Here is a 24,203-nt window from a genome sequence, read left to right as displayed (position 1 = left end):
GGGGGTACGTGATGGCGCCCGGCCCCGGGGTGGCCTTGGGGTGCTCCTGTCCCGGGGGATCCCCCGCTCCGAAATACTAATTAGGGACGCACAGCTCAGCTTTAACGAGCGGCGCCCGGCGGCACGTGAAGGGGCTCCGCGGCCTCGCCCCCCCCCAAAACACCGGCACAGGGGCTGGGAAATGCTGAGTCAGCAAAACGGCGTGGCGGGTGGGAGGGGGCTTGGCGTGGGAGAGGGGCCCCCGTCCCCAGGGTGGGGGGCTGCGGTGGGTGGGTGACGGACACGGGGGGCGTCCCTGCGCCGCAGCCCGGCCCTTCCCGAAACGCGCGGCGGGGTCCTGGGCGTGGGGGTGCCCCGGGGGCCGGCACGGGGGTCCCCGCGGCGCCGCCCCAGCACGGCCCCGGAGACGGTGTCCCCGTGGGACAGAGGGACGGACAAAGGGACGGAGGGACGGAGGCAGGGATGGAGGGACGGAGGGACGGATGAGTGGACAGCAGGATGGAGGGACGGATGGGTGGAAGGACGGATGGACTGGTGCACCGAGGGATGGATGGAGGGACGGACGGAGGGATGGAGGGACAAATGGATGGATGGATGGAGGGATGGATGGATGGACGGACAGACGGACCAAGGGATGGAGGGACAGACGGATGGAGGGACGGATGGAGGGATGGAGGAAGGGAGGGATGGATGGACAGATGGACCAAGGGATGGATGGAGGGACGGACGGACGGATGGAGGGAGGATGGATGGATGGATGGAGGGATGGATGGATGGACGGACAGATGGACCGAGGGATGGAGGGACAGAGGGATGAATGGATGGACGGACAGACGGACCAAGGGATGGAGGGACAGAGGGATGGAGGGATGGATGGAGGGATGGAGGGAGGGACGGACGGAGGGATGTAGGGACAAATGGATGGATGGATGGAGGGATGAATGGATGGACAGACAGATGGACCGAGGGATGGAGGGACAGAGGGATGGAGGGACGGACGGAGGGATGGAGGGAGGATGGATGGATGGATGGAGGGATGAATGGATGGACGGACAGACGGACTGAGGGATGGAGGGACAGAGGGACGGAGGGACGGATGGAGGGAGGATGGATGGACGGATGGAGGGATGGATGGATGGACGGACAGACAGACCGAGGGATGGAGGGACAGAGGGACGGAGGGATGCATGGATGGATGCAGGATGGAGGGAGGGATGGACAGATGCGGGATGGGCGGACGGAAGGACGGCAGGACAGCCGGGCGGCTGGCGGGGCGCCATGGGGACGGGCTGCGGGGCTGCGGGGGCCGCGGGCGGCGAAGGACAGCGGGACGGCGCCCGCCCCAGCCGCTCTCCCGCCCGGCGCCCCGTCCCGCGCTCCCGCGGCCGGGGGGCAGCGCAGCCCCTCGGGATGGGGACCGATCCGGGCCCCCGAAATACGGACCTCGGCCCCTCCGAGCCGGGCGCTTCCGCCGGGCCTTCCTCCCGCCTCTCCCTCCTCTGCCTCCCGAGCTGCGACGCCAGCGCCCACGGGACGCTGGAGCTGACGAAGCGGGGCGCAGCCCGCGCCCCCCACGTCCCCTCGCCACCTCCCCGCTCCCGCCCGTGACCCACGGCGCCTTCGGGGCCGCCGTCGCCCGGCGTTCCCCGGGACCCCACGGGACGGGGGCGTCCCTGGGGCGCTCCCGCCTCCCGCGCCCCGTTTCTGCGGAGGGGCGCGGCCGGGGGCCCGCAGTCCCCGAACCGTCGTGCCTTACCCCAAACGGGCGCGGGGGCCCGCGCGCCCCTCGCGCGCCCGCGGCTTCGCTGCGGCCGCCGTCGCCTCTCGGCCCGGTTGGGTCCCGGCGGGCGGGAGCCGCGGTGGGCGACGTCCCGGGGACCCCTGCCCCCCCCGGTGCTCCGCCGTGGCCCCGCTGGCTCCCCGGTGAGGCGGGTGGCACCCAGCCCGCGCCAGGACGTCGCGGCCCCGTCGTGGCGGGGGCACGCGCCCACGGCTCCCCGCGGCCCACCCGCGCCCCTCGGCCGCCACCTCCGCTCCGGCTTGGCCGGGACTGGAGACAAAGGCGCGGCCGGCCCCGGCCCCCGGCCCCCGGCCCCCGGCCCCCGGCCCCGGCCCCGGCCCCCGGCCCAGACAGGCTGGTGCCACCGGGGCTTAATGAGGGCGCGAGGGCGGTGGGCGCGGGGTGGGGCGCGGGGTGGGCGCGGGGGCCGCGCAGCGCACAGCGGGTTAACCCTTCCCCTGCCGCCTCCTCTGCCCGCCTTCGGGGCGGCTGCCGGATTTTTGGGGGGGGTCCCCCGCACCCCCGCCGCTCCCCGCACCCGGCGTCGGCCTCGGGGGGGTCCCAGCCGCAGACCCCCGCGGGCCCCCACCCTGCCAGATGCCCGGGGCGGACGCGGACGCCCCCGAGGGTCTCTGTCCCCTGAGTGGGGTGGTCACGGTCCCCACCCCGGGGACCCCCCCCGCCCCGCTCTGCCCCACGGCGCAGGGGAGCCCCGGGAAGGGCTGGAGCCGGCAGGGCCGGGGGTCCCCACCCCAAATCCCGGCCTGGCCGCTCCGCTGGCGCCGCCGTCCCGGGGCCGCCTGGGCTGGTCTGCTGCCCCGCTGCCCCCCCGGTCTCTGCCCCGTCACCCCATCCTGTGACCCCCCCTTCTCACCCCCTCCTGCCGGCCCCGGCCCCCACCTCCTCTTTCCGTCCCCATCCATCTGCGCGGCCGTCCGACACTCCATCCTCCCCCCATCCCCCCATCCCCCCATCCTCCCCCATCCCCCCCATCCTCCCCCCATCCCCCCCATCCTCCCCCATCCACCCATCCCCCCCATCCTCCCCCCACCCTCCCATCCTCCCCCCATCCCCCCATCCCCCCCCATCCCCCCATCCTCCCCCATCCCCCCCCATCCTCCCCCCATCCCCCCCATCCTCCCCCATCCCCCCATCCTCCCCCCATCCCCCCATCCTCCCCCATCCTCCCCCCATCCCCCCCATCCTCCCCCCACCCTCCCCATCCTCCCCCCATCCCCCCATCCCCCCCATCCCCCCATCCTCCCCCATCCCCCCCATCCCCCTGCCCCTCTCTCGTCCATCCGTCCGTCCATCTGCCTTCTCCGTCTGCCCCCATCTCCCCCACCCATCTGTCCGTCCCCCTGTCCCCCGTCTCCCCCACCCATCTGTCCGTCCCCCTGTCCCCCTGTCTCCCCCACCCATCTGTCCGTCCCCTGTCCCCCTGTCTCCCCCACCCATCTGTCCGTCCCCCTGTCCCCCCGTCTCCCCCGTCCCTCCACCTGCTCAGCCTTACAGCTCTGTCCCCTCCACCGCCCTCTCCATCCACCCGCCTCGCCGTCTTCTCCGTCCATCCACATCCACCCGCCTGCCCGTCTTCAACCTCCATCCACTCAGCCGTCCACCCCTCTGTCCTTCTCATCGATCCACCCCTCCATCTCCATCCATCCGTCCACCTCTCCATCCATCCATCTGTCCATCCCTCTACTCCCCCATCCTCTCCATCCATCCATCTGCTCAGCCGTCCAGCTCTCCGTCCTCTCCAGCCGCCCCGTCATCCCCTTCATCCACCTGCCCTTCCAGTTTATCCATCCACCCATCCATCTTCCCCACCCATCCATCCATCCTCTCCATCCATCCATCTGTCCATCCTCCCCATCCATCCATCCTCTCTATCTTCCCCATCCATCCATCTCTCCATTCCTCTATCCATCCATCTTCTCCATCCATCCATCCATCCATCCATCCGTCTGTCCACCTTCATCCATCCATCCATCTGTCCATCTCCATCCATCCATCCATCCTCTCCATCCATCCGTCTGTCCACCTTCATCCATCCATCATCTCTCCATCCTTCTATCCCCCATCTCCATCTGTCTGTCCATCACCGGTCCATCTCCTGCATCCATCCATCTCTCCATCTCTCTGTCCCTCCATCTTGCCCGTCTGTCCATCCGTCCTCTCCATCCGTCCCCCTGTCCATCTCCTTAACCCATCCATGGCTCCATCCTCCATCCCCCATTTCCCCTCCATCTGACCCCCTCTCTCCTCCCTCACTCCTCTCCTCCGCGGGCTGTGTCCCGGGTGGGTGCGCGGGGGCTGTGACCCGGGTGGGTGTGCGGGGCTGTGTCCCGGGTGGGTGCGCGGGGGCTGTGACCCGGGTGGGTGTGCGGGGGCTGTGACCCGGGTGGGTGTGCGGGGCTGTGTCCCGGGTGGGTGCGCGGGGGCTGTGACCCGGGTGGGTGCGCGGGGGCTGTGACCCGGGTGGGTGTGCGGGGGCTGTGACCCGGGTGGGTGTGCGGGGCTGTGTCCCGGGTGGGTGTGCGGGGCTGTGACCCGGGTGGGTGCGTGGGGGCTGTGTCCCGGGTGGGTGTGCGGGGCTGTGACCCGGGTGGGTGTGCGGGGGCTGTGACCCGGGTGGGTGTGCGGGGCTGTGACCCGGGTGGGTGTGCGGGGGCTGTGACCCGGGTGGGTGTGCGGGGCTGTGACCCGGGTGGGTGTGCGGGGGCTGTGTCCCGGGTGGGTGTGCGGGGCTGTGTCCCGGGTGGGTGTGCGGGGCTGTGACCCGGGTGGGTGCGCGGGGCTGTGTCCCGGGTGGGTGTGCGGGGCTGTGTCCCGGGTGGGTGTGCGGGGGCTGTGTCCCGGGTGGGTGTGCGGGGCTGTGACCCGGGTGGGTGTGCGGGGCTGTGACCCGGGTGGGTGTGCGGGGGCTGTGTCCCGGGTGGGTGTGCGGGGCTGTGACCCGGGTGGGTGTGCGGGGCTGTGACCCGGGTGGGTGTGCGGGGCTGTGACCCGGGTGGGTGTGCGGGGGCTGTGTCCCGGGTGGGTGCGCGGGGGCTGAGACCCGGGTGGGTGCGCGGGGCTGTGACCCGGGTGGGTGCGCGGGGGCTGTGACCCGGGTGGGTGTGCGGGGCTGTGACCCGGGTGGGTGTGCGGGGGCTGTGACCCGGGTGGGTGTGCGGGGGCTGTGACCCGGGTGGGTGTGCGGGGCTGTGACCCGGGTGGGTGCGCGGGGGCTGTGACCCGGGTGGGTGCGCGGGGCTGTGACCCGGGTGGGTGTGCGGGGCTGTGACCCGGGTGGGTGCGCGGGGGCTGTGACCCGGGTGGGTGCGCGGGGCTGTGACCCAGGTGGGTGCGCGGGGCTGTGTCCCGGGTGGGTGCGCGGGGCTGTGTCCCGGGTGGGTGCGCGGGGCTGTGACCCGGGTGGGTGCGCGGGGGCTGTGTCCCGGGTGGGTGCGCGGGGCTGTGACCCGGGTGGGTGCGCGGGGGCTGTGTCCCGGGTGGGTGCGCGGGGCTGTGACCCGGGTGGGTGCGCGGGGGCTGTGACCCGGGTGGGTGCGTGGGGCTGTGTCCCGGGTGGGTGCGCGGGGGCTGTGACCCGGGTGGGTGCGTGGGGGCTGTGACCCGGGTGGGTGTGCGGGGGCTGTGACCCGGGTGGGTGCGCGGGGGCTGTGTCCCGGGTGGGTGCGCGGGGGCTGTGTCCCGGGTGGGTGTGCGGGGCTGTGACCCGGGTGGGTGCGCGGGGGCTGTGTCCCGGGTGGGTGCGCGGGGGCTGTGTCCCGGGTGGGTGTGCGGGGCTGTGACCCGGGTGGGTGTGCGGGGGCTGTGACCCGGGTGGGTGTGCGGGGGCTGTGACCCGGGTGGGTGCGCGGGGGCTGTGTCCCGGGTGGGTGTGCGGGGGCTGTGTCCCGGGTGGGTGTGCGGGGGCTGTGTCCCGGGTGGGTGTGCGGGGCTGTGACCCGGGTGGGTGCGCGGGGGCTGTGACCCGGGTGGGTGCGCGGGGGCTGTGACCCGGGTGGGTGTGCGGGGGCTGTGACCCGGGTGGGTGTGCGGGGGCTGTGTCCCGGGTGGGTGCGCGGGGGCTGTGTCCCGGGTGGGTGCGCGGGGGCTGTGTCCCGGGTGGGTGCGCGGGGCTGTGACCCGGGTGGGTGCGCGGGGGCTGTGACCCGGGTGGGTGCGCGGGGGCTGTGTCCCGGGTGGGTGTGCGGGGGCTGTGACCCGGGTGGGTGCGCGGGGGCTGTGTCCCGGGTGGGTGCGCGGGGGCTGTGACCCGGGTGGGTGTGCGGGGCTGTGTCCCGGGTGGGTGTGCGGGGGCTGTGACCCGGGTGGGTGCGCGGGGCTGTGTCCCGGGTGGGTGCGCGGGGCTGTGTCCCGGGTGGGTGTGCGGGGGCTGTGTCCCGGGTGGGTGCGCGGGGCTGTGTCCCGGGTGGGTGCGCGGGGGCTGTGACCCGGGTGGGTGCGCGGGGCTGTGACCCGGGTGGGTGCGCGGGGGCTGTGTCCCGGGTGGGTGTGCGGGGCTGTGTCCCGGGTGGGTGTGCGGGGCTGTGACCCGGGTGAGTCTGTGTGGGGATGTATCGTGGGGGGGGCCGTGTCCCGGGTGGGCACGCCGGGCAGTATCCCGCGTGATCCCGCGCCCCCGCACGCCCTCGACGCCCGCGGCCCCGGGGGAACGAGCCCCCGCCCCCGCCCCCATCGGCGCGCTGCCCGCGGGGCGGGAGCCGGGAGGGCGGCACAGGGACCCGGGGCGGGCGGGGGGCGGGGCCACGGCACGGGGAGGCGGGGCCGGGCTGGGGCGGAGCCACGGGCGGGAGGGGCGGAGCAATGGGTGCGGACGGGCAGCGGTGTGGGCGTGGCTTGCGGCCGGGGGCGTGGCCAGGAGCGGGGCGTGGCGCGGCGGCGATGGCGGAGCTGTTCGGCGGCGTCGAGGGGTGAGGGGTCGCGCCGCGCGCGGGGGGGGATCCCCACGGGGCTCTGCACCACCCCCCCCGTACCCCCAACCCGGGCCCCCGACCCCTCCCCCCGGGTACCTCCATTTGGGGGGGACAGGAGGGGTCACCCCCCCCCAGGGACCCCCACCCTTTGGGGGGCCGCCGCGGGAGATGCTGAGCTGCGGGGTGGAGCGGGGGTCCCGTCCCGGTTTGGGGTGGGGGGTGGTCGGTGGCGCGGTGCTGGCAGCGCCCCCCCCTCCCCGCTGTGTCCGCAGGGGGGGCACCCACTCGAGGGTGGTGCTGGTGGCCGGCGATGGCCGCGTCCTGGCCGAGGCCGAGGGGCCCTGCACGAACCACTGGGTGAGCGGGGTGGGGGGCCCTCCCCGGGCGGGGCGGGGGGCACCCGCGGGGGTGGGGGGCACCCGCGGGGGCGGGGGGGGGGTCCCTGCGCTCCTGCTGGGACGGAGCCGCCAAGGAAGGTGCCGGGGCGTGGCCGGGAGCCCGAGGCCGCGGGCGAAGCGCGAGACCCCCCCGTGGGGCGGGGTGGGGTGGGGGGGGTGGGGTGGGGTGGGGTGAGGGGGTGGATGCGGTGGGGTGGGGTGGGTGCGGTGGGGTGGGGCGGGGGAGTGGGGGGTTTCACGCCCCCCCCGTTTCCCAGCTCATCGGCGCGGAGCAGTGCCTGGAGAGGATCGAGCGCATGGTCAGCGAGGCCAAGAGCAGGGCCGGCGCCGACCCCCGCGTCCCCCTCCGCTCGCTGGTGAGCCCCCCGCCCGGCCCCCCCGGCCCCGGCCCCGCGCCCCGCGCGTGCCCCCCCCACCCCGGGGTGACGGGGCCCCTCCGGCGCGGGGCAGGGGCTGTCCCTCAGCGGGGGCGACCAGAAGGACGCCGTGGGCAAACTGGCCGCCGAGCTGGGCCGGCGCTTCCCCGGCCTGAGCCAGAGCTACCACATCACCACCGACGCCATGGGGGCCATGGCCACCGCCACCGACCGCGGTACGGCCCCCTCGCCCCGCGGCCGCGACCCTGCTGCGGGGTTTGGGGGGGCGGGGGGGTGACCCCCGTCCCCCTGTCCCCCCCCCCGCCGGTTTGGGCCCCGCAGGCGCCGTCGTCCTGATCTCGGGCACCGGCTCCAACTGCAAACTCGTCAACCCCGACGGCTCGGAGACCGGCTGCGGCGGCTGGGGGCACATGATGGGCGACGAGGGCTCAGGTGGGACCGGGCCGGGGGGCGGCGGGGGGCGCCGGGGGTGACGCGGGGGGGGTCTCAGCGGCGCCGTGCTCCCCCCGCAGCGTACTGGATCGCGCACCAGGCCGTCAAGGTGGTGTTCGACTGCATGGACAACCTGGGGGTGCCGCCGCACGACGTCGCCTACGTCAGGCAGGCCATGTTCGACTACTTCCAGGTGCTGCCGGGGGGGGCCCGGGGGGGCCCGGGGCGGGGGGCTGCGGGCTGGGATGGCTGGGGTCCCACAGGGCTCCCCGGGATGGTGGGCTTTGGGGGACGCACTCCGGGATGGGGCGTCCTGGGGGGTCTGGGCTGGACGGTGGGGTCTCGGGGGCTCCAGGCTGGATGGTGGGGTCCTGGGGGGGTCCAGGCTGGACGGTGGGGTCCCGGGGGGTCCAGTCTGGACGGTGGGGTCTCGGGGGGTCCAGGATGGATGGTGGGGTCCCAGGGGGTCCAGGCTGGACGGTGGGGTCCCGGGGGGGTCCAGGCTGGACGGTGGGGTCCCGGGGGGTCCAGTCTGGACGGTGGGGTCCCGGGGGGTCCAGGATGGATGGTGGGGTCCCAGGGGGTCCAGGCTGGACGGTGGGGTCCCGGGGGGCTCCAAGCTGGATGGTGGGGTCCCAGGGGGTCCAGTCTGGATGGTGGGGTCCTGGGGGGTCCAGTCTGGACAGTGGGGTCTCAGGGGGCTCCGGGCTGGACGGTGGGGTCCTGGGGGGCTCCAGTCTGGACGGTGGGGTCCCGGGGGGTCCAGGCTGGATGGTGGGGTCCCGGGGGGTCCAGTCTGGATGGTGGGGTCCCGGGGGGTCCAGTCTGGACAGTGGGGTCTCGGGGGGCTCCGGGCTGGACGGTGGGGTCCCGGGGGGTCCAGTCTGGACAGTGGGGTCTCGGGGGGCTCCGGGCTGGATGGTGGGGTCCCGGGGGGTTCCCTGTGCTGGCAGCCGGGACGCGGGGCTCAGCGGTGGGTTTCTCGCCCCCCGGCGCCGCAGATCTCCGACAGGATGGGCCTGCTGCCGCACCTCTACCGCACCTTCGAGAAGTCCAAGTTTGCGGGATTTTGCCAGAAGCTGGCGGAGGGTACGGGGGGGCAGGGGCCGTGCGGGGAGGGGGCCGGGACAGCCCGTCCCTGCCACCCCCTCACCCCGGGGACCGTCCCCGTGACCGTTTCCCGGACCCGATCTCTGCCCCCGGCGCGCCCTCGCCTGCGCCGCTCCCCGCACGCAGCCCAGCCCGGCTCGCGGGGGCCGGGGTGCGGGGAGGGGTGGGGGGGGTCCCCGTGCCCCCGTGCCCCTGTCCCACTCCCTGCCGCGTCGCCAGGCGCCCAGGCTGGGGACCCGCTCTGCTGCCACGTCTTCGACAAGGCGGGCGAGGTGCTGGCTCGCCACGTCGCGGCCGTGCTGCCCAAGGTCGACAGGGTGAGAGCCGGCGGGGACGTGGGGCGCGGGGGGGGCGCCCCGGTGCCGATTCCCACCCGCTGCCCCCCCCCACACCCCCCCAACTTTGCAGAGCCTGTTCCTGGGCGAGCTGGGGCTGCCCGTCGTCTGCGTGGGCTCCGTCTGGAACAGCTGGGAGAGGATGCGGGCGGGTGAGCGCAGGGAACGGGGGGCGGCGGGGTCGGGGGGGTCCTGCACGCCCCCCCCACGCGTGTGCCCCCCTCGCAGGGTTCATCCGCGTGCTGGCGCAGGCGCGGGAGGAGACCCCCGGCCGCCCCTTCACCCGCTTCAGCCTCCTGAAGCTGCGACGCTCCTCGGCGCTGGGGGCGGCCCGGCTGGGCGCGCGCAGCGTGGGCCGCGCGCTGCCGCTGGACCGCGCCGCCAACGTCCACGTCTTCTACACGCACGTCTTCTAGCGGCGCCGCGGGCGCGCGCAGAGCGGGTGCCGATTTTGCCAATAAAAAGGTTGCAGCGCCCGACGGGGAACGGGCTGGGCGCGGGGGCGGCGGGGCCTCACGCTCGTGCGGCAGCCGGAAAACGCGGGCAGACCGGACCTCGCGCGTTCCTCTTTCGGTGCCCGCGGAGCGGCGCGGAGCGGCGCGGAGCTGAGGTCCCAGGCGGGGAGGATCCCGCGGGCTCAGCGCGGCGTCCCAGCCAGGCTCCCGTGCCCCGCAGCGGGACGATGCCGCGGGGCCGGGCGCTGCCGCTTGCCGTACCCCGCGTCCGGTGCCCTCCACGCTGGGAGTCCTCTCCCCGGCTTTCAAATTTTTTTTTTTTTTTTTTTCAATTTTCTTTTCTCAAGCACAAACCTGAGCCGATTCCGCCCCCAGCCACCTCGGGGGTGCGAGGCGGGAAACCCCCCGGGAGCTTCCAGCTGCCTCAGAACTTGGCGGCGGCGAAGCAAAGCGGCGCCGCACGCTCAGACCCAGCGTTCGCCGTCGCGGCCAGGCTGGCGGCGGCCAGCAGCGAACCCCGGCTGCGCGGAGCTGCCGTTGAACGGGGACCTCACCCGCTCTCCGGGCAGGGCTTCCGCCCCGCTCCCTTCCAAAAAAGTTTATTTTTGAGACCGCATCATCTGAAACGTACAGCGCGTCAGAGGGTGGGGGGTGCTTTATTTTTTTTTTTCCCCGATAAGAAATCAAATGGGAACCAGAGAAAGAGTGGAGGGGAAAAAGCCCCACGCCACCGCTCGGAAGGCTGCCCGGCGTGCGGCTGCCCTTCCCCGCGCCCCGCTCCCGGCCCGCTCCGCCGGAGCTCGGCCCCGGAGCCTCGGGAGCCCCGGGCAGGCGGAGGCGCCGCAGGCACGGGCTGTACTGGGAACCAGGAGAGTCCCCCTCACCCCCCACGCCCCTGGGCAGCAATATTTAAGACGGGTGCCTTCACCAGGCGGCCGGCCCCGGCCGCGGCAGCGTCGGGTTTAGTGCTGGTTTTAGGAGCGGCGGCCGGAGACGGGAGCTGTGCCGAGCGACAGCGGGCAGCCCAGTTAAACCAGCTCCAGCCTCCGCTCGCCGTTAGTGTTTGCGGCCCAGTGGCCCCGGGCTGGGCGCCGAGCAGGCTGTGCCGAGCGAACGGCGAGCCCTCCGCGCGGGGTGGCACCAGCTTGCGTCCCCGCGAGCCCCGCAGGGGTCCGCGGTCCCCCTCCAGAGCGGCCCACCGGGCACAGGGTTTACCAGCCCAGAGCGCCCAGGGCCACGGGGCGGGGAGCCGGAGCCGGGTGGGGATCCCCAGGAGCGAGTTCGGCTGCCGCGGCGCGGGTCCTGCTCGCCACAAGCCGCTCCGGTGCTTCGCCTGGAACGCCACGCGCCGCTGGAGCCTCGGCGAAGGCACCGCAGGGCCCGGCGTGGCGCGCTGCCCGGCACCTCTGCCTACATCCGTGGGCGCTCCGCGGGGCTGGGACTCATCCTGGCGGAGGATCCTTCCCCCAGGGCGCTGCCGGCCGCCAGCTCCCCCGCTGCTGAGAACGGGCTCTGCTCGCTTTTCTTTGCACCAGTGACGGAACAGATGCTGCCGAGCCCGTGGCGCTGGACGCGCTCAGGAGTCGGGGGGAACTCTTTCAGGAGAAGCCGTGTGTTTGAGGAGCAGCCCTTCCCTCGGGACGGCCGGCCGGGGCGACGTCCGACGGGTCCGGCGGCCCCAGGAGCCCCGCAGCCGATGACGCGGGCAGGACTCGCCAACCGGCAGAGAAGCGCGGAACTTAGCGTTCGACAGCGAGCGGAGAGCCGCGCAGGCGCTGCTCGGAGGAACTCGGGGCCTGCAGTCTTTTGTTACACTTCACTTCTCCTTTAGCGCATGAAGTTCTATTTAACGGAAAGAGGGAGAGCCAGCGCGGCCCCAGCCCCGGCTCGCTGCGTCCAGGGCGGGAGCGGGCGGGCGGGGGATCCCCATGGATTCTGCTCAACCAGGAAAACGGGGCTTTTCCTCGGCGGGTTTGCAGCACGCGCCAAAACGGGCCCGACGCTGGGGAGCGCGGGGCTCCAGCACAGACCTGAGCGCCACAAGTCCTCGGAAGCAAAAACTGCCCAAAAAAGTGATGGACCGTACAAAGGGAGAGCTTTTTAAAAGAGAAAAAAGAAAAAAAAAGAAGGGAAAAAAGAAGGGTTCTTGAAGCGCAGAGCAAGATTTCGCCAGGCTGCAGCCAGCCGCTGCGGCGCGGAGCCGAGCCGGGGCCGATGCCCTCCCTCCTTCCCTGGCGCGGGACGCGGTCCTTCCAGCGCCTGCCCGCAGCTCAGTACTTCACGCCCGGCACAAACTCCTTGGCGTCGGGGTTCAAGGTGCTTTTGCTCTGGAAGAGAAGAGGGAAGGGGGGGCCATCAGCGTCCGAGTGCTGGCACCCCCGCGCCCCGGCGGTGCCCTGGCCCTCGCGGGCACCCGCAGCTGCTCCCAGGCTGGGCTTTTTTGGGGGGAGACACAGGAGAACCTGCTCTCTCGGTCCCTCCCCGTCCACGCTTCGGCGCGGGGCTGCCCGCGGACGTGCCGCGAGGTGCGAGCGGCCGTTTGATCCCCGCCCGCGGGGCAGCCGGGAGGGAAAGCAGCCCACCCCCAGCGCGGCCGGCAGCGTGCCGGTCCCTGCGGCCCCGCAGCACGTTCCTGCTCTCAGGGATGAAAACAGGCGTTGCCTTCACGCCGCAGCCACCCGGCAGGTTTTCACCGCTCTGAATTTCACCTGTAAAGTCTCAGGGCGCTCAGTGCCCCTGGAGCAGACCCGGCGGGTCCCCCGGTCCCTCTCCAGCCTGCCAGGACACCCTGGCGCTGCCCAAAAGGCAAGGAAGCTGCTGGTTTGCCCCGGGACCAGAGCCCAGCTCGCTCGCGAGCGGAAGCCCCGTTCCTACGGCTTCTGGAGAGCGAGTTCTGCGAAGCTGGGGACTTTTGTCTTCAGGAGACAATGCTGAAATGAGTATCCTGGCAGAAAACTCCAAAAAGCGTCGTCACCGTGGTGTTAGCACCAGCTCCTGCACGGACAAGCCAGCGCCGCTCGGGAAACCCCCCGGGAAACCCGTCCCCCTCCCCAGGCCAGGTCCCCCGCTCTGCGCCCCGCACGGTGCGCGGTCCCAGCCCCTTACCAGGATGTCCTCCGAGCCGTGGTCGTCGCCGAGCGAGAGCCCGTTCAGCTGCTGCTGCAGCTGCCCCATGCCCTGGGGCAGGTCGCGCGACGGAATGAACCAGTCCTGGTCTTCTTCCTCCAGCATCTCCTGGAAGCAGCGGTCCAGAAACTCCTGCTCCTGCAGCTCCTCCTCCACCTGCCCAGAGAGAGGCGTCAGCCGCAGGTACAAACCACGTGGTTCCCGCAGGAAAAGGGTCTGCCCGTGCCCCGGGAACGCCGCCGGACAGCCGGGGCTCTGTTTGAAACCCAGACGAGCGCGGCTGTGCCGGCTTGCCCGCAGCCAGCGCCGGGAAGCACAGGAGCGCGAAACCCGGCACCTTCGAGCGGAGCAGAGCCGGGCGGGGGCATCGCCTCCCGGCCAGCGCAGGGAGGTGCAGCCTCAGGGCGCCAGGCGAATCCAGAAGAGAAGGGGACGGGATTCACGGGACACGGATTCACGGGACGCGCAGACGCGTCAGGGCAAGCGCAGGACTTCAGGCTGCTGGGGCCCAGCAGAACTCGCTGGAAAACCAACGGGGTGGTGTGAGAGTCGGCGCAAGCGCCGATGCAGGGTGGCAGTCGGCTCCCGTCAAGTGCACCGCGGACGATGCCGTCTCCGCTGCAGGAAAACTCTTCCCAAGGCCGAGGAAAGCCGCGGGACCTGGACTGGCTCCCGGAGCGGCAGGCGCTGACGCAGGGGTGTGCAGGCGAAGCGAGGCAGGAGACGGGGGCGGGGGGTCCCGTCCTGACCCTCGCGCAGGCGCGTGCCACCAGCCCAGCGCTAACCAGTGCTGCCGTCGCCCGGCTGGCTTTCTCTGGCTGCTGGCTCCAGCAAAGCAAGCGAGGCCGGGAGCCGGGCAGCTCGCGGCGCTGCCGGCCTGCAGCCGCACAGGCACGCGGTCGCCAGAACCGGAGCAGATGGGGCGACAGCCAGCAAGCAGCGCGACTTCGGGCAGCCGTTACGGAGCCCGAGAGGGCCGAGCGAATCGCAGAACGCTCTGAAAAGCTTAAACCTGTCCGTTTCACCGCCGGAAAGTAGAAACTACAACCGAAACCGCCTTCCTGGGGGGAAAAGGGAGCTCTGCGAGCCACCGCGCCCCGAACCGCAGCCCCTGCCACCAGCGGGCCCCAGCGTCCCACTGCCCCGGCGCGGCGCTGAGAGCCGGTCTGTCAGAAACGGCTCGGGGAGGTAACACCAGTAAACCCCCAGCGCTGCTGGCTTTCGGGTCACTGGCAGCCAGTCCCCCACTTTAAACCACAGCTGGGAAACCTTGCAGGGATGGTGCAAAGCTCTCTCACAGGAACCGAGCCCTGGACGCTGCCTCCAGTCTCAGCTTTGTGGAGCCTCTCTCCACCAGCCTCGGAAACGGATTCTGGCCCAGGGAAAATCCCCTGTACCATCGCTATCCTCAAACGGCTCTGCAGAGCCTGTCCTTGCAGCCACACGCTGCCACTAGCACGTGGAAACAGGACATAAAACAAACAAAAAAACCCTAAAAGCCAACCACGCCAGGCCTGCCGGCTCGCCCCGGCTGTGACGGCGACGAGGACTGCGCTGGGATCCTGCACTTCTGGGTGGAGCGAGCCCGGAGCGCTGTGCGTCTCGCAGCTCTTCAGAGCCCGCTGAATATTCCCTCTGCTCCCAGCCTCGCGCTGCCAGCTGAGCTCTGCCCGCAGCCCCGCAGCGCCCGTTCCCCTTCCCGCACCCGAGCCTTTCTGCTGCGTGCAGCTGGCCGGCGGGGCCAAAGCCAGCGCCGGCTGCGAGCCGGGGACGTGGTGACAGCGCTGGTCCTGGGCCAGGGGCGGGGAGGGGCAGATCCTGGCCACGCTCACGCCCGCCACCCCTCTCGCCTGAAGCCATCAGCTCCTTTTCTCTGCATCACGGCAGCCTGGCCCAGCAGAGCAGGGTTCGGCGTTTGCGCAGGGCTCCTCTCTGGCTCCCGGGGGATTTAACGCGGCTCCGTCACCTCCTGCGCCAGCCTCACCTGCTGGCAGCACGGCTTCTCTCAGTGCAGGGGCCCACCACTCCCTTTTTGCGCTCCGGGATGTGCTGGCTCCACGGGAAAGGAACGTCGCTCACACGAAGAAGGGAGGACCGTGCCAAAAAGCTCGTGGGTTTCTGAAAACACCGGCCTGTTGCCCTTGCTCAGGGCCCGGACGGCGGGAACCCCGCGAGGGTGGGCGAGGAGGCAGCTTGTGCCCCATCACCAGCGTCCCGTCCTCTCCCGGGAGCGCTCAGAGCGCCGCGGGCCACGGAGCAGCACGGAGCCGGACGAGAGGCACAGCACCCCCAGCCGAGCCCCCGCGCACCCGTGCCAGCCCGAGGACAGCTTCTCCAGGAGCGCTGCCTTCCGCCAGACGAAGATCCTGGCGCGGGACAGCTCTCCCCTCCCGGCTGGCACGCCACCAGCAGGCACAGGGACCTCAAAGCCCCTGAAGAGCGACTCCAGCTTCTGCGCGAACCGCTTTCCCTGAGCCGGACAAAGGGCTGAGCCCCCGGGGCATCGCCAAGGCGCTGAGGCGAGGGCTGCGGTACGGTTCGCTTTGCCTTCGTCGGGCTTTTAATCAAGACAGCGCTTTAACTAATTAATCCGGCACATTTGCACCAGCCCAGCTGCTCGTGGGGGCCGCCCGCTGCCTCATCACGTCGTTAAAACAAAAGCCTTGACTCACGGCCCACCAGCAACTGCTGAGGTGGTGCGGGGCGGCGCAGGGCAGCCGCGGCACGCTCACCGGGGGGTGCTGGCGGCGGGCGCCGCAGGTTCCTCCTGCGGGAACACGACCCAAGCGTTACCACGTGGAGACGTTCTGCTGAGGACAGCAGGAAAGCTGACGAAACCCTGCTGTGGTGGCCAGGAGCGTGGTGGGGACGCGAGATCCCTCTGCGCAGCCCACCCGTGGCTCCAGAGTCGCTCCCCGCCCGTCTCCCGCACCCCGGGGATGGGAACGCGGGGCGCGGCCACGCTCGTGGGGACGTTTCAGCAAGGGGACAAGTGTCCAGCAGCGTCCGGGGACTCTGCCTGCAGCACCGCTCAGCCGGCTGAAAGGGCGAGCTCCTTCCTCGCCCAGCTCAAGGCGCCTGACTCCTCTCCAGCTGCTGGGACGAAGGCAGGAGGGACCAGCACGCCTCCAGCAAGCTCCGGCCTTGCGCTGCCCCGGCACGTGGGTCAAGACCCAAAGCAGAAGCACGAGGAGGACGCTGCGCGGCCGCTCCCTCCGCTCCGCCTCGCGGGGTCACGTCGTTATCCCGCAAGCAGGGGCTGTTCAGGTCCCACCACGACGCAGCAGCAGCCCTCCAGAGCTCCGCTGGCCGTTAGGACACAGCACCTCACGCTGCCCCACGCCTGCTCGGGACCGCGTCGACCCGTGCCGCGCTCACCTGCCTGTTGAAGTCCTCTTCGTTCTCCATCCACATGTACTCGGCAAAGGGGTTGTTCTCCTTCTCATCGTGGCCGTTCACCGCTTGGTCCTCTTTGGATTTGGGACTGGACGCCGTCGTGCTGGCGAGGTCGGAGCCATTCATCATTACTGACTCTGGGAAGAGAAACGAGGGCGTGAGGAGCTGCCCGGGACCCCCGCGCCCCCCCGCCCGCGCCGGCTCCCACGCAGGCGCTCGCCACTGGCCGTGCTGGTGTGCGACAGCTTGGGCTTCCAGCTGCTTCCAGGCTGCTTTTTTCACGGCACGGCGCTATTCCCAGTCCCCCTTCTCTCCTGGAAGCAGCGCTACGCCTCCCCGGCAGCAGCAACACCGGGTTTTCACGGTTTCGATCGATCAGGGATGGTCTGGGTGTACTCGGCCTGGACTGAGAGCACGGGCTGATCCGGGCAGCAGCTCCCGGACAAGCCGTGGAGAGGGCTCGGAAAGGCACCGGCACCCCGCACCCTGTCCAGCCGTCCCTCAGATTTATTTAAAATCTGCCCCAAAACACACCGACAGGCCACAGCCGGGTTACCGCTGCAGTCAACACACCAACGCCACAGAAACACTGAACTTCTTGGCGGAACGTTCGTACGCCAGTTCCTGCCCCCTTACCTCTGCCGGAATGTCTTTATTTCGGAGGGCACTTCACAAAAGCCTCAGTGGGCTTTTTTTGCGACACACAGGCTGCCTTTTCCTAAGGCAGCAGGATCGGAGTGCCAGGAGCACGGCGTGCGGCAGGATAAACCTCACGCAGCGGCAGGCCTCCGTTTCTGAAGGAAGCGGACTGAGCGAAGGGCGCACAGACAGATCAATGAGCCGGTAATTCAACAGCGAAACCCCGAGGAACGGCACCCCGCTGCTGAAAAACGGCCGAACGTCACGCAACGACAGCCCCAGGCTGGGATGAGGTGGAGAGCACCCCCAGGACAAGCCTCTCCTCAGAGGTGCCAGGGAGCCGTCAGAGACGGGCCCCAGCGTGGTCCGGGAATGCCCAGTGCTGCTTTAGGAACGCGGAGACAAAGCGCCCGGCCTCTCCGAGGCTCCTGGAGCCCTACCGAAGCTGAGAGCACGCGACAGCCTTGCTGGAGCCCGGTCTTTTCCGTCTCCACTCACCCCAGCAGCCGCCCCGGTCACCCGGGGGGGGGAGCCCCTGTTAACATCGTGAAACGCAGCCCGCTCTGGAGCCCAGGCGGGTCATTCTTATTTTGGGGAGGAATCTGAAGCGCAGACAAGCACAGGACGGCGGTCACAGGCTGCTCTCTGAAAAGCATCCCTGTCACTAACCAAGGCGCGCGGCCCTCGCGTACCGGCGCTCTCCGGTCCCCAGGAGTGGCACAGCTTTCACACAGCTGCCCCTGGGCCGAGAAAAAAGGGGAAAAACGGGAAAAGGAAAAGCAGCAAAGGACGAAAGGTTTGGAGAGGAGCTCTCCTTCCCTCCCCGCCGGCGCGCGCGCAGGCAGAGCCCGGAGCTCAGGGACACGGGAGGCCTGAGGAGCCGGCGGGGCGCACGGCTTACGTACAGCGCCCAGAGCCGGGCGCTCCGCGCCGCCGGGCCGAACCGAAAGGCGTCCTGCCGCTCGGCCTGGCTCAGGCAGCCGCGGTCGAGAGCCGGGGCGAGGTGCCGGCGCGGGTCTGCCAGCTCCGCGCCGGCCGCTGCAGGGAATGGTTTAACTGAGAGCAGCAGGGGAGGAGGGGAGGCTTTCGCAATGCTTTATTTTATGGGGTTTATGCTGAAAAAAACCCAGCCTGTCCCTCCCCGGGACTCACTCTCCTTACCAGCCTGGCTGCAGAGCCCTGCTCCCGCGGCGCTGGCTCCCGGCGGAGCCCCGCGGCCCGGTCTGAGCAGCACAGGGGTTTCCCTGAACGCCTGGCGCGGGCGAGCTGGGACCCACCGCAGAGCCGCAGGGAGCTGCGGGAGCAGGGCGGCGCGCGCGGGCTGGCGGCAGAGACGCGGAAGGACGGCTCGTGCCCGGTTTCCCTCCCGGTGCGTAGCGCAGCGGCGGGACGTCGGTGGTTCGCGGCGGCAGGACGGGTTTGTCAGGCGGGTGGGGAGCAGCGAAGGCAGCGCTGGGCACAAACAGCGCGGCAGCCCCGAGCGCTGCCGGCACCCAAACACCCGCAGAGCCCGCAGCCCCCCGGCCATCCGCGCGGCCCGCTGCGGCCCACGGAGCGAACCGAGGGGCTCCTGTGGGGCAGGCAGGGGCCAGGGATGCCAGCGGAGCCCGGCTTCCCCATTTCGGCTTCTGCCATCCCCTTCTCCGTTGCCCCCGTCCCCAGGGCGCGGACGGAGAGCCGGGCCCCGAGGAGGGGCAGCCCCGGGCACACCGCGCACCATCCGCCGCTGGCCAGAGTCGCAGCGTTTGCACCTCCACGCCACGGTCAATGCCACTTGGTTACTCTGCCACCAACAGGCTCTCTTTTTCTTTTTTTCCTTTCTTTCTTCCTTCGTTTTTTTTAACCGCGCGGGTGTCCAAAGCCCCGTTCCCCGCCCCCCCGTTCACCGTGGAAGCTGTTTCGCCGCTGCTGTCGCGTGTGTCCCCCTGCCGCGCCATTCCCCCCTCTTTTGTTAGATTTAAGCCACCCCAAAGCTTCCCGAGCCGTGCGAGGGCGCGTTTTCCAGCCCGGCCCGGCTCAGTGAGCGTTTCAGTCTGCGTGTTATTTATCTGAGTCACCGGAGCAGCGCTGCAGCCGTCGGCCTGCTGACGGCCCACGAAGCGCGTGCGGAGCCAGGGGAACTTTGGTGTGTCGCCGAGACGCCGCAGCAAGCTGGCTGCTCCACTAAAACCAAAATAAAATTTAAAAACCTGCTTTCTTATAAGCAAGGCTTCTTGGATTTGTTTCTCCTTTTCCGCGGAAAATTAGGTAGATTGAAAAAAAGGAAAAGTAATCTCCAGCGTGGGTGCGGAGAGCTCAGAAACCACGCAGCACCTCCCGAGAGCCGCGCATCCCGATGCGGAGCACGGCAAATCCCGCGCAGCCAGGCTGGGGCCGCCCGCGAGGTGGGGGAGGCAGCGCGGGCGGTCCCTGCTCGTCCCCACAGACACCTTCACCCACGGCTGGGGCAGCGGCCTGCCACGGTGCGCTCCTTTGGAAAACGTACCGGGAAACAGGAATTCGGTGCCTGTCTGGTGTCTGGTGATGCGCCAAGGCCACGGATTCCGGGGATCTGGCCCCAGCTGGGGCTGCCAGGCGGTCCCGGGGCCGCTAGCCCGGAAACAGTCAACGACGACCACGACATCCGAGGGCCAACGGCTCGGTGCGGCCGGCGCGGGAAGGCGCGGTCCGATCCCGCGCGCACCGTGCCGGCGCAAACCGCGCCGAGGCGGTGGGGCCGCGCCACGCCCGGCACGTGGCCCTTGCCTCGGAGCGGACGCCGCGAGGCCGAGCGGGCTGCCTCGTCCCACCGCGCTGCCGCTCCTTGGAATTACAAAGCGGAGCGAGAGCGGGGTCACCGCGTCGAGACGTTTGACGCGAGGAGGGCAGAAACTCTGCGGAAGGACGCTGCAGGAGGCGGGGAAGGGTTCTCCGAGCAGGCAGCACCCAGGTGTGGTATCGGAGAGGGGGCTGGCCCCGAGGGAGAGAGCGAGAGGAGAGCAAGCGCAGCGGCGCGGGCACCCGCCCGAGCTGTACGGGGGGCGCGGGAGAACGTTTGGGGCGGTGGGGAAGTGAGGTGACCCCGTTTCTCCAGCGGAGGGAACGGCAGGCGGGGGCTGCGGCACCGTCCGCGGGCTGGAGGGGGAAGGATGAGAGGCGGCAGGCGGCGAGATCGCGCTGTGGCTGCACTGAGCCGTCCTGGAAGGAGAGAGGAGACGCAGGAACGCTTCGGGCTCGGCGAAGGAGCAGCAGAAGCAGAGCGAGTTATTAATAATCGGGACGCGCTCCGACCCCCAGGATTACTCAGGTGGCCATCCGCTCTCTCCAGGCGGGCTGTTACGCCGTTTCCCTACCCAACGCAGGAGGACAACACGCCGGAACGAGCCCGGGTCAGGCCCGCGGGCCAGAGGAACTCCCGGGAGGCAAGGCCCCTCACGAGCCCCGCTCCCGGCCGGCTTCGGCCCCGCCGAGAGCGTCTCTCTTACGCCGAGGCCGGCAGGAGCCACCTTTGCCCCAAAGAGTTAACAGTCAGCCCGGCCGGAGAAGGGCACAGCTGCGCCTTGGCGCAGCGCGAGGGACATATGGTCCTCCTTCCCCTCCCAGGCCGGCGCGGCCGGGGCCAAAACCGCGGCGGGGGCTGCTCGGCGGGGAGCGCCGGGATCCACGCGGGAGGGGGCGGCCGGCGGGCTCCGGGCTCTATAAATAGCTCCGGAACGGCGGGGGTCGCAGGCGGGATGGTCGCTCCGCAGGAAAACCCACCCAGCGCGACCCACGCCCGGGCAGCGCCGGGGCAAGGAGGGAGGAGAGGGCTGGGCGTTTTTGCAGGCCCCTTCCCGACCCCCCCCGCCGCAGCAGTTGGAGAAGGGCAGCTCGTCGGCCTCCCTTCCCAGGCGAGCAGGCTCTCCCGTTCCAGCTCCACAGGTCGCTGCGGTTCAGCCGCGCTCCCGGCGCCCTCGCGGGGATTACCTACTCTAATCCCGCTTTGCGGGCGAGGTCTGCGCCGCGCCGTCCCGCGCCGGTTTTACCCGCTGCGTCGATTTTTCCGGCAGCCGCCAGCGCTGCCAGCTGCCCCGCACGGCACTGCGGCGTCCCCCTGCCCCCCGCTTCCAGCCGGGCCTCGCCAGGCAACCCGGCGCGACTGGGCCCGGCTTTTCTGCCGGGCTGCAATCCAGCCCACGCTCTGTCCCCACCCCGACGTGTTTCAAGTCTTTTTTTGTTTTTCCCCCGGGCTGCTCCTCGCCATTATACCCGCACTTCAGGTTTCCTTCCCCACGGCCGACGCTGAAGCGCTGAGCTGGCGAGCCGTGCAGGCCTTCGGGAGCCGCCCGGCGCTCCCGGCTGTCTGCAGCCCCCTGTAATTAGCGGGCGTTGGGTGGCCCAGGTTATTAGTCTGGGCTCTAACGCTAGGCCGGACTCCCGGTACTCCCTCCTCACGCTGCCGGGCTCGCGGGGCGGGTGCCAGGCCCGGCTGGCAGCCCGCAGCAGACGTGGAGCTTTCCATTTTCAGCCATCTCAGCTGCTGAGGAACGGCATCCCATTTCCATCTCCCATCTGGGGGATAATCTCATCCCGCATTATCTTAATCCGCACCCACAAGGAAAAACAACCCCGGCTCTGCTCAGGCACAACCCAAAGCGCCAGATCCCCCCGTGGTCTGGAACGCGCCGGAAACACCGAACGCGCTCTTGAGCTGCGTGCGAGAAACGCTTACAAAGCTCCTCTCACATTCATCCGAAACGCTGCTCGTCACCGAGCCGCTTTTAATCTCGTCCCGCCCGCGGCAGCTCCCAGACGGGTCGCGCTGCCGGCCGGGATTAACGCCGCGACACGGCCAGCGCCAGGCACGAGCCCGCAAGCAGCAGCACTCTACCATTTCTTCAAATTTTTCAAAGAGTTTTCAAAGACTTCAGAACAAGCAGCACCTTCCAGCTCCCCGGCCAGTCGTGGCCGCTTCTGCTCCGGGAGGGGAACCCTCTGGCCGGCAGCCGCCCTTCCCCGCAGAGGGACCCCCACGGGCCGGCGTTCCCTGCCCGCCCGGGCGCGCGCAGGGAGAACCCGGGGCAGAAACAGCCAGCGGTGCAATTTCTGCCGCGGCAGCTGGAAGCAGCGACCGGGGCAGCGGACAGAACGCTCTGCCAGGGCCGCCGGATTTGCAGGAGCAGCTTTCTCTCTGTTTGCACCGGAGGCTTCGCCCGTTCCGGCGCCGGACGCCTGCCCTCCACGCCATCGCCTTCTCTCGGAGCGGGGCCGGGGAAGCGAAGCGCGGCGAGGCCACGGGGGCGAAGGCAGACGCGGCAGCCCAGCCCGCGTTTGGGGAGCCCGGGTCTGCACTCGGCAGCTGGACCGGGCTCTCGCCGCTCCGTCCCTCGGACGGCAGCACGGGCACGCCTGCCGGGGCTCGGCACCGTTCTCCTGAGGAAACGCGGCCTGTCAACAGCAAACAAGGGCGCGTGCTGGGCAGGCCGGCTGGCAGCAGCCCGCGCCAAATTAACACGGGCGGAAGGGCCGGCGCGATGACAGCTCTGGGGACAGGCGCTGCCCTCACGCAGCCGCGGTCCCCGGGACGCCGCGGGCCGGCCAGCCCGGTCTGGCGGTGACGCAGAGGTGAGCGGCCGAGGGTCTCGCCACGCCGTCCCGCGGCCAGCTGCCGGCGGAAACAAACGCCTGCCTCCAGGGAGGGCAACAAGCCCGTCTCCCTCCTCAGCTGTTCGCTTGCAGGACAAAAGCCCGAAAATCTGCGGGAAAGTCCAGCTCCCGCTGGCAAAGCGCTCGGAGCCCGCCGTGTGCCCGTCTCTAGGAATTCTGAGGGGGACCTGCCGGGACACGCGTGCGGGCGCTGCCTGGCCCTTCCCCTCCCAGCCTGGGAGCGGGCTGACCCCAGCTTGTCAGCCGGGAGCGCTGCGGAGGGAAACACCGCGGGCTGCGGCGGACGCGGGCGCTCCCAACGCCGGGCCGCAACGCGCGCTTGTGCCTCGGGCCCGCGGGCAGCGAACAAACGCAGCCCAGGGCTGCAGGCGGCCTCTTCCGCCGGGCCGCGGCGGGCGGCGGAGCCAGGACCCGGACCGGCCGCGCCGCGCCCAGCCCCGCCCGGCCGCAGCCGGCCCGGCCCGCCACCGCACGCCGGGCGCAGCCCGAACCGCCAGCCCGCGACGGAACGTCCGAGGGGCGCGCACCGGCGAGCCGGCTGCTCCGGGGCCGCACCCCCGCGGGCACGGCTGGCCGGCTCGGGCAGCCCCCGCCGCGCCGCGGTGCGTTTTGCGGAGAAACGGGAGAAACCGCACTCACGGCGCAGCCGGGGCCGGGGCCGGGGCCGGGGCCGGGGGTCCCTCCGGGCCCGCTCTGCCCGTCCCCCGCGGCCGCGCGGCCAGAGGGGCGAGGCCCGGCCGGGCTTTAACTGCAGCGGGGCCCGGCGGCGGCCTGCCCGGCCTAGGCGCTCCCGGGGCCCGCCAGCCGCGGACCCCCCCGCCCGGTGCTCGCCCCCAGAGGCCCGCGGGCTGCCGAGGCCCGGCGGGGGCTCGCCCCGGAGCCCCCCCCACCGCCCCCCGTACCTGCGGGCCCGGCCAGGCCGCTGCCGCTCCGCGGGCGCCCCCCCCTCCGCTGCCGCCGCCGCCGCCGGACCCCTCCGCCCGCCCCGCACGGCGGGGACACGCCCGCCGCCCCGCCCCCCGCAGGATGGCACCCCATTGGTCAACCGCTCCACGCGTCCCCGCCCACTCGCTCCTGGTTCTAATTCTGGTTGGGCGGAGGGGCGAGGGAACGCGTCACTATTGCACCACTCCGCTGTCACTCCAGCTTCTAGTCTCACCCTCTCTGCCGCAGGCTGATTGGAGAACCGGGTCCACCTCCTGGCCTTCGGATTGGTTAAACTCGAGGGGTCGGATTGGTTGGGCGCACGCGTCCCCCACGTGGGGCGGGACAGCGATGGCGGGCTGGGCGTGACCTACCGCAATGTAAATAACCACACCGCCCCGCCCCCTCCGCCCGGAGCCCGATTGGCGGCCGCGAAGCCCAATGGGGAGAGGCGTCACAAACCGACAGCCCCGCCGAGGGGGAGTGCTGCTAGAGAGACGCTGATTGGCGGGTCCATGTAAACACGGGGGGCGGGGGAATCCTCGGGGGTGCTGTCACGTGGCGGGCGCGTGGCTGTGGGGGCACCGCGGGGGGGGGGCGAGGGGGGGGGGGATCCAGTTTTGCACCCCCGAAATGGGGGAACTGGGGAGGGGGGGCGGTCCAGCGCCGGCCGCCGGG

The 24,203-nt window shown here is 71.1% G+C and overlaps 3 protein-coding genes across 4 annotated transcripts; 1 reads left to right on the top strand and 2 right to left on the bottom strand.

Annotated features, from left to right (window-relative positions):
- Positions 1-6,676: 6,676 nt before the first annotated feature.
- On the top strand, positions 6,677-9,783 carry NAGK (N-acetylglucosamine kinase). Its single transcript, XM_086747147.1, has 10 exons — positions 6,677-6,705; positions 6,981-7,065; positions 7,364-7,462; positions 7,557-7,698; positions 7,805-7,915; positions 7,996-8,108; positions 8,917-9,004; positions 9,245-9,342; positions 9,434-9,512; positions 9,589-9,783. The coding sequence occupies exons 1-10, from the start codon at positions 6,677-6,679 to the stop codon at positions 9,774-9,776; spliced, it is 1,032 nt and encodes a 343-aa protein (XP_086603273.1). The 3' UTR covers positions 9,777-9,783.
- A 669-nt stretch (positions 9,784-10,452) lies between these two features.
- On the bottom strand, positions 10,453-23,591 carry PAIP2B (poly(A) binding protein interacting protein 2B). 2 transcript variants are annotated; one of them, XM_086747269.1, is made up of 4 exons: positions 23,504-23,591; positions 16,320-16,474; positions 12,921-13,097; positions 10,453-12,142 (listed from the first exon to the last, which is right to left on the bottom strand). In XM_086747269.1, the coding sequence occupies exons 2-4, from the start codon at positions 16,464-16,466 to the stop codon at positions 12,086-12,088; spliced, it is 381 nt and encodes a 126-aa protein (XP_086603395.1). In that variant the 5' UTR covers positions 16,467-16,474; positions 23,504-23,591; the 3' UTR covers positions 10,453-12,085. The 2 variants fall into 2 exon arrangements, with proteins under 2 accessions (XP_086603395.1, XP_086603396.1); XM_086747270.1 differs by lacking the exon at positions 23,504-23,591 and adding an exon at positions 21,204-21,323.
- Positions 13,108-14,341, bottom strand: LOC147601053 (uncharacterized). The gene is made up of 2 exons (XM_086746569.1): positions 14,240-14,341; positions 13,108-14,107 (listed from the first exon to the last, which is right to left on the bottom strand). The coding sequence occupies exons 1-2, from the start codon at positions 14,339-14,341 to the stop codon at positions 13,115-13,117; spliced, it is 1,095 nt and encodes a 364-aa protein (XP_086602695.1). The 3' UTR covers positions 13,108-13,114.
- Positions 23,592-24,203: the final 612 nt, after the last annotated feature.

The sequence above is a fragment of the Chlamydotis macqueenii genome, chromosome 4 (assembly GCF_036417535.1).
Source record: "Chlamydotis macqueenii isolate bChlMac1 chromosome 4, bChlMac1.mat, whole genome shotgun sequence".
NCBI classification, from domain to species: Eukaryota; Metazoa; Chordata; class Aves; order Otidiformes; family Otididae; genus Chlamydotis; species Chlamydotis macqueenii.
The sequence above is the reverse complement of the archived record's forward strand: the minus strand, read 5'-3'. Positions and strand labels throughout refer to the sequence as shown.

Excerpts from the sequence above, each read along its gene's own strand:
- NAGK (XM_086747147.1), top strand. The coding sequence starts at position 6,677 with ATGGCGGAGCTGTTCGGCGGCGTCGAGGG. Across the intron at positions 6,706-6,980 it reads CTGTTCGGCGGCGTCGAGGG|GGGGGGCACCCACTCGAGGG; the intron begins GTGAGGGGTCGC and ends CTGTGTCCGCAG. Across the intron at positions 7,066-7,363 it reads GGCCCTGCACGAACCACTGG|CTCATCGGCGCGGAGCAGTG; the intron begins GTGAGCGGGGTG and ends CCCGTTTCCCAG.
- LOC147601053 (XM_086746569.1), bottom strand. The coding sequence starts at position 14,341 with ATGGTACAGGGGATTTTCCCTGGGCCAGAATCCGTTTCCGAGGCTGGT. Across the intron at positions 14,108-14,239 it reads GCGTCCAGGGCTCGGTTCCT|ACCGGCTCTCAGCGCCGCGC; the intron begins GTGAGAGAGCTT and ends CGTTTCTGACAG.
- PAIP2B (XM_086747269.1), bottom strand. The coding sequence starts at position 16,466 with ATGATGAATGGCTCCGACCTCGCCAGCACGACGGCGTCCAGTCCCAAA. Across the intron at positions 13,098-16,319 it reads AAGAGGACTTCAACAGGCAG|GTGGAGGAGGAGCTGCAGGA; the intron begins GTGAGCGCGGCA and ends CTCTCTGGGCAG. Across the intron at positions 12,143-12,920 it reads ACGGCTCGGAGGACATCCTG|AGCAAAAGCACCTTGAACCC; the intron begins GTAAGGGGCTGG and ends CTTCTCTTCCAG.